This window comes from Gallinula chloropus (genome assembly GCF_964237585.1).
Source record: "Gallinula chloropus genome assembly, chromosome: 7".
Taxonomy (NCBI): Eukaryota; Metazoa; Chordata; class Aves; order Gruiformes; family Rallidae; genus Gallinula; species Gallinula chloropus.
In genome coordinates this window covers 28,536,930-28,544,938 of record NC_140092.1, presented here as the reverse complement: position 1 = coordinate 28,544,938, position 8,009 = coordinate 28,536,930, and the positions used below count along the sequence as shown (strand labels likewise).

The 8,009-nt window shown below is 37.9% G+C and overlaps 1 protein-coding gene across 1 annotated transcript in view; it reads left to right on the top strand.

Annotated features, from left to right (window-relative positions):
- Positions 1-1,622: 1,622 nt before the first annotated feature.
- The window catches only part of EDNRA (endothelin receptor type A), a gene marked incomplete at both ends in the record, with an annotated part of 29,518 nt that continues 23,131 nt past the window's right edge, over positions 1,623-8,009 (top strand). The window contains one exon of the mRNA XM_084266984.1: positions 1,623-2,021. Within this exon, the coding sequence (XP_084123110.1) occupies positions 1,623-2,021 (399 nt within the window). The remainder of the gene's footprint in view (positions 2,022-8,009) is intronic.

Genomic DNA, 8,009 nt, shown 5'->3' with positions numbered 1-8,009 from the left:
ATTAACCTTGTGCACAGGAAGGCACAGCTGGTCAGATGCTCATCGCATTTACACCCATAGAAAGGCTCGTAAGGGGGATCCCTGCACTGTGAGGGATGGTTCACTCATGCCAGGCAGGAATACTCAGCATAACATTGCATTTGGTGCTGTGTATATAGGTACAGACACATTTCTGCAGACCACACACAACAGAAGAGGGTAATAGTAGTAAATATTTATGCTGTGGCTGCTCCAGAAGTCCTATCAGTAAATTGTCTCCCACATTCTTTCTCTGGTAAATTTCTTGCTATAAACTCCAATTTAATAGCCCCACAGGGAATGGAATTAGGATTCATTTCTTTTAAAAGGATTCTCCCAAATTGTGAGTCCCTAGAAATGAGAAAGTTATAAATAATTGACTTTCTACTCTGCTTTTGGCAACACTGCAGCACTTTTGTCTTGTTTTGCAGATAGGAGCCATGTAAAAAAATCTTTATCCTAAATTAGAATCATAGAATATATTGAGTTGGAAGGAACCCATAAGGAGCATCAAGTCCAACTCTTGAGGCTTCAAGGCAATGGGCTTCAGAGTGGCCTCCTTGGTTTCCCTGTAAGTAGTATCTATACTCCCTGTGGCAGGGAGCCAGCTGCTGTGATTACACATAGGCAGTTGTACTTACCAGCATCATGCTCTCATGCTTCCCTTCCCATTGGGAAACATCATGAGTAATCACTTAGAATACTAAACCAAATATTTTTTGTCTTTAAAAGAGCTTAAATTTTTAGAATGAACTTTGCTGTGGCTACGTACTGAACAGGATTTGGATTGACATCAGGAAGCAGAGGCTTATGTTTATTACAGTAAAATGACATATAAAGTTTGATGGTCAGAGGTCTACCCTGAGACTATAAAAGTCTTCCTCCAAATATGTAGGGACTTTGGATCTGGTCAAAAATTGAATTTGACATACATGTATTACTTCATGTATTTCATTTCAAATCCAGGCAATTATAAAATCCAAGAAAAATAATATAAAGCCTCATTGTTGGAATATATCAAAAGTACTCAGAAAATTACCAAAATTAGTACCTTTAATTATTAATGCACTTCTGTTACTATACTATAAAAAAAACCCCTTTTCATTTTGGCTAAAATACCATTTGGCAGTGCCAATGTGTTTTCTTGCAAAGAAGCTGTACTTTGCTGGTACACTTTCCTTGCAAGACTGTAGTTTAAAACACAACTTCACCCACCATGTTTTTTCTGTTTATAAACAATTTCTGTCTGAAACTCAGAAGGTTTTAGGGTTGGTTGTTGTTTTTTTTTTTCCAGGATCTTATTTGTATAACTATGAACTACTTTGTGTTTGCATTTTGTCAGACAGTTAATGTGGGTAATGAAGATTTCAGAGGAGCACAGTGATGATAAGCAGGTGCTTATACATGTGTGTGGTAGGAACTGCACATGCAAACACCTTTCCTACGTGAGTAAGAAGGTGTGTTAGTCTCATGTATTATTGATTCCATGTTTCTTCTTTGTTTTTGCTTCCTGCTTCTCTCTGCAGGTGAAGAAGTGAGGAGGAACTCACTGAAATACTGAGAAGTACTCGGTCTCACCGAATTTGCTGTTTTGGGACTTGAGGATGGAAGCCTTGTGTTTAAGAGTTTCCTTGCTGCTGCTCCTTCCAGGATTTGTCCTCAGTGACAGCTCTGACACATACGCTGCCAATCGAAGTGATTTGGGAAACTACCTTTCCACTTTCTCAGGGATGGAATCCAGCATACTCACCACCAGACAGCCCCTGGTGTCCAACCAAACTGTCAAATGCTCCCAGCAGACTAAGATTGCTGAAACTTTTAAATACATTAACACGGTGGTATCTTGTGCTATTTTCATCGTTGGAATGGTTGGGAATGCAACTCTGCTGAGGATCATTTACCAGAACAAGTGTATGAGGAATGGCCCGAATGCACTGATAGCCAGTCTGGCACTAGGAGACCTTATCTATATTGTCATTGATATTCCTATCATTGTGTACAAGGTAGGATGCAACCACAATACATTCTAATTGCTGTTCCCTTACAAGTATGCTGTCTGTTCCTATGGTTAGTTCTTTGTCTATTTAATGCTCTTTTGTCAGGGCATAGCCTGCTTAAGAAAAAATACAGCTCCTATTTTTTCTAGAAAATAACCCTTGCTCTCATGTCTCACCTCCATAAAAATAGGTGCATCTCATTTTAAAGATGCTGTAGCTCTCAGCTCTTCACCAAAGCATGTTCTTGGGCATTTCACAGGAACCTCTCACTTATAATAGCTACTGTAGCTAGCAAAGTAATTTATGAAGGAAGACTTTCTATAAACTGTTCTCTTCCTTGATGGACTCACAGATTTGAACTAGTTGCTGTTTTTGCAGTATCCTATCCTTACTTTGTTTTTGCAGAAAATACTCAGTGGTCTGCAGGCTTCGTGTTATGACTTTGTGGAGAGAGATTATGTCAGTTAAATCAAGCATTAAGGTTTTAATTTACCATTCATTAGCAGCAGATTCTCAAAATTATTCCAGGGTTAGTAAAATCAAGTATATCACAGGACATTTTTGAAATATCTGGATTTGCCAATGTACAGAAAGGATCCTTACCAATTCTTTAATCTGGTATAGTTACCTTGTCACAGGTTTTTTTATTTTCCATTTTAATTAAAACCATAAAGCAGTGGTTTTTCTCATGCAATATATGTTTACCAATGCAACCTGCATGATTCCAGGAAAAGCTCGAATGAACTGAATCCTATTTATATCTCTCTCTGACAATAACTTATCTTAGAAAATTGTCAAAGAGTTTAGTAAGCTTCTCCCTGTATCTTTGTGGATTGCGTACAGGTGTATAGTTGAGAGGATATTACAGTTTTTCTTTCTTTCCCTGTAAAAACTCCAGGTGTTTCTGTTAGTAAATAAAACACTAAGCAATACAATGAAAAAGCCCTAATTCCTCACAGTTTTGGCCCTTAAAGGTTTTAGAGATTTAACTTCTATTTATACGCATTTTAATCAAATAATTTTAATACATAACATTATAATAACCGGTGTCCTGTGGTTTCAAATTGGATTTTAAATGTAAAGAAATGGTGAAGAGACATATTTTCTGTCTATATAACTACTGTCAACCTGCGTTATAATGCAGGTATTGACAGGATAAGATGAATTTGAATTAATTAATGGATTAAGAATATGTATACATATGTAAGTTGCATTTATACAGAGACATATTACCTACAGTAAAATGCAGTACCTGTTTCTGAACTTCCAGTACTTAAACTACAGATAAGTTTTCTCTCTGGGTATAATATAATACGAGTTTGAAACTAGGATAAAGACTGTTAATAATAATACATGGTATTTAATGGAAATTCTCATTCCTGCTTTTCAATATTCTACCTGGAAAATTAAATCATCAATTTGTTAAGATAGCAGATATCAGTAGGGCACTTTGGATTAAAAAATAGATGAGAAAGATTAGCCTCTGCCTGATTTGAGGTCCACCTGTATTCCCTAGCTGTGTGGATGTCTAATGGGACATGGGATTGGGGTTCTGCATGTTTTCTGGACTCATAGCCTGGTCTGCATCTCCCATGACACAATACAGTTTCCTCCCCGATAAATGACCCTGATGCCGTGCTGGATAATCGCGTAGCGCACTGTTCCTACTTCTTGCGGTATTTCTGATAAGAAACTCTAAGGAGAAATGGCAACTCTTCAGAGCTGAGATTGGGAAAGGACAGGTATCTTTATCACACATTTTTTTTCTAACCTTTCAAGAGCTCTGCTGTTTCTTCACAACGAGGAATGGAAATTTGGAATTAATTTCGCCTTTCAGAATTGCCTCTTGATGAGCTTCTGAAATGTCTTTAGAAGTTCAGTTAAAAGTAACAAACAATATTTTTCACATTCCCTTCATTACTTTGCAAGGCTTTTTTTCCTATTAATTTTCTGACACTTCTTTGGCATTCTACAGGTTCACTGGCCTTGCCATACCATATATCTTGAACTGAGCTGTGGTCCTGAGTATCTCTGTACAAATCAAATTGCCATAGCCTATATGAAAGGTTATTTCCACGCTGCAGAGAACTGTTTGATAAAGGCAGGCTGTGAATGAAACCGCAGCCCCTTGACATCAATGTACATCAATTCCCATGTGCAAGAAAGCAGAAGCAAAATTGCATTTACAAGCATAATTCTAGCTTTTAGTAGTACTTTGAGTGCTTGACCATCTAAAATAAATTACTTCAAAATTACCATATACAGCCATCTTCTTGTATAAGCTTAGCTGCATGTACTCTGATACAGGGAAGCATTTATAGCATCTACTAGGGAGCTCTAGTAAGATAAGAAACCCTATTATTATCATTTATAGTGCATTTTTCATATAAAGCATTCAGTATTATGTCTGCTTACATTAGGAGTTGGGTTTAAATTTTGTTAAATGGCATTCCTGTTTGTAGCACTAGCGATCCTAAAATCTGTGGCGCCATTTAGCTCCTCTTGTTGAGTGACATGTTAAAGGTATCCATAGGAAATATCAGGATTTGTAAAAAAAAAGTGGTTTTATTTTAGTTTTAAAGTTAAATTTTGAAGTATTTTACATGCTTAGTTTTGAACTTTATTTTAAATAAATAAATAATTAATGTTGAACCATGCATTATTAGTAGCCTAGGTGTGAAACACTTAATACCTTATAGGTCAGATCTCAATTTTTAGGAGGACAAAACAGATCTGAAATCCGAATTAAACTAAGCAAGCATTCATCTGCATGTTAAAATAATGAACTGTGCAGTACATTGTATAGAACAAAATGTGTGATACTATGTAATTATAATGTAATATCAGAAATTAGTATAATCACTTTCCAGAAACAAAAGTTAGCCTTAACTATTTGAAACTAATTTCAAAAGAGAAGTAGGTAATGTTACTGATACTCAAGCCCATTTTACAAATCCTTAGAAAGAATCAGTTATAAGATGGTAGTAACTGAAAATGTAAGGTCACAGGAGAATTGAGTCTGTCATTCTGTTATGCATTTACAGAATTAACAAAGATGTGATGCTAGGAAAAAAAAAGTTGTGTAGTTTATGTCAGCTGAAGTTATGGTCAGAGGTGTTTGACATTTTTAACCCTTTTTCATGGTGCAGTAGGCTCACAAATCCCCCCCTTACTTTCTCCAGTTACTGTAATTATATAGCAGATCCCCCTCAGCAATTTGTTAAATCAATTGAAATGTGCGTAATATTCACTAGTCTCCTTTGAAGATATTCTGTGTGTATTAAAGCCCCGTCATGCTTAATTACTGCTGGTATATCCACTTGTAATATCAAATCAATATTGAAAATGGTAACAAATTGAGTTTTACAGGAGGGGTGCCAGTTATAAATCCAGCCTTAACAGACCAAACTAAGACAATTTCATTTTCATGTTTATAGGACCTGGACCCAAATAGTTTCCTCTTTACCTAAAACACACCCATCTCAGACATTCAAGATGTTAAAGCTTAAAAATGACTTTGCAGTGAAAAGAAGATCAGGAAATACAACTTTTATGTTTCCTGCTGCTATAGAAGTAGGGTTAAGACACTGAGGAAGAGAGGATTTATTCCTCCTTTTCTAGTGTCAGGTGGCGTAGCACATAGCTGAAAGCTGCTGCATCACCCACGTTACCCATCACTGCCATGTGTACTTGTAACAAACGAGCCACACTTGGATGTGATGCCCAAAAGCTTCTTTAGAGGACTGCTCTCATAAAGAAACCGGTTTTCTAAGGCTACACGTTGGCAGCAGCAGGATATCCACAGCACCACTATTGCCTTGGCTGCACTTTGGAAAGCCCTTACGGCTGCTGCTCTAACTGGCTGAAGTTTAGCAGAGCAGTAGCACGAACAGGTGCTCCCCACAGAAAAAGCTTCTCCATGAGCTCTTTCCTGAGCACATGGAGCAAGAAACACTCTAGGCCAATATTCTCACCTTTGGGATGGCAAAATTCAATTTTTAACTATGTTATTGGGAAGTCCTGAGCTGTCTCTGCTTCCGTTTTTATGCAGTTTAGAGAAAATTGCTTAAATCAGTTTTATTTATTGAAAATTGACCTATATAGGATTGTGTCCTCGTTCCAGGACAGACTGATATTAATTGTATTGTCATACCTCTTATGCTTAACTACTTAACCATTAGTTTGTAAAGAAGTAGATGAAGCAAATTGGTCAGCTTTTAACCTGTTTCCTATTTTACTGGTATAAAGTGAAAGACATCTACTTTGTCTTCAATGAAGGACAAGTTGGCCGAGGCCATTCAAGACATGGACGTTTTTCTACATCAAAGAATATGCCTAAGTATTTGGATCAATCCCTTCTTAATCACAAATTATTTGGCATATCTGGTTACCTTTACTAACAGTATTAGTATTAGACATAAGCAGGGATGATAGTTAAAAACAGGAATGATGCTTTATCCTAATAGAGCAAGTGACAACCACGGTAGTTACAGATTTGATCCAACGGAGTATGAGGCCAAGCCCACAAAGTGTACTTAGAAGAGAAGCCCCTCCTTTAAAAACAAACTTTGTCATATGTGGAACATATATTTGCCAGTGAAGTACCAACACCAGTAGGAAATTCTGAGTCCACCAGCTCAACTGTAGTCTGGCTTTCACTGAATTCTTATCAGTGACTCCAAGAAGCAATGTGCTGGTAGCCCAGAGTGATGCAGAAATCCATATAACTTGCTCAGAATGTGACCAGTTATTTGGGAGTATGTCTCCATGTAGTGATCACACATAAAAGAAATCCAGAGGTAGCTCAGGAATTAACTGCTGAGTCCTGAAAGCAGGACACTTGTAACAGGGAAGGAAGGTCTATCAAGAATCCCTTCTCTCCATTTACAGCCTCCAGCTGCCCAGCAGAAAGTGCTTAAGGTGCACACCAAGGTAGGAGGTACGGAGAGTTTTTTATGTTCTAGGCCTAAGTTCCAGCTCCACTCTGCCTTTAACTAGTGGCTGTACTTTGGGCAGGTGATAGATATGTTCCCTTCAACGCACACCCACTTCCTCCCTCATCTTCAATTCCACTTCTCATCCCTGCCCCTCTCTTCTGTGGATTCATAATACTGTACAGTACCTACAAGCTCCAGGTTTAACAGAATATTTGAGTATGTTCTCTCTCTTTATTCTTTGATCAGCTGAACTCTCCAGACAACAAGGAATTGTTTTTATTGTGCATGTTCTGCAGTAATTTCTCAGCAATCCTGTCACACTTTAGCAACACACAAAAGACAGCACAGCTGGAAGAATAACAAAAACAATTTTTTTTCTCAGAAATTGGAAAAAAAAACACTTTTCAACAAATCACCAGGCACAAAAGCACACCTCACACAGCTCATTTCCCTGAAGAAGTGCAGCACAGCTTGAGAAACAGTCTACCTAAGAGGGTGGGAAGTTAGCCAACACTGTGGAACAGCAAAAAAGAAACTAATCCTACTTTGTAAACAGCAGAAATACCACAGGGGAGATGTCTAGAGTTGTTGGGAATGCTTTACCACTAAGTAGATTTTTATAATAAACGTAAATATTTGAACAAACCTAGGATTTATTTTTTTACCAGTTAGTTGAGACAGAATGTTGTGCTTCCAAAACAAGGCATTTGTTTTCTTGCCTTTCAGGATCTCTTGAAGTATAATCCATTTTCTCTCATGTAAAAACTATACATTCCCTTCCATAGCTGCCAGAGCATGAGAAAAAGACTTTAGGCATTTATGAAGTGGCAGGAGACACTCTGCTACCTCTGCCTTCTCTCAGATGGGCAAAGATAAGCAAGACAGCAGAAGCTGGCGTAGGGCTATTCAGAGGGAGTCTTTTATGGTTCTCATACATCCCCACATAAACAACTTTCCTTCCTTCCTTCCTCCCTCCCTCCCTCCCTCCCTCCCTCCCTCCCTCCCTTCCTTCCTTCCTTCCTTCCTTCCTTCCTTCCTTCCTTCCTTCCTTCCTTCC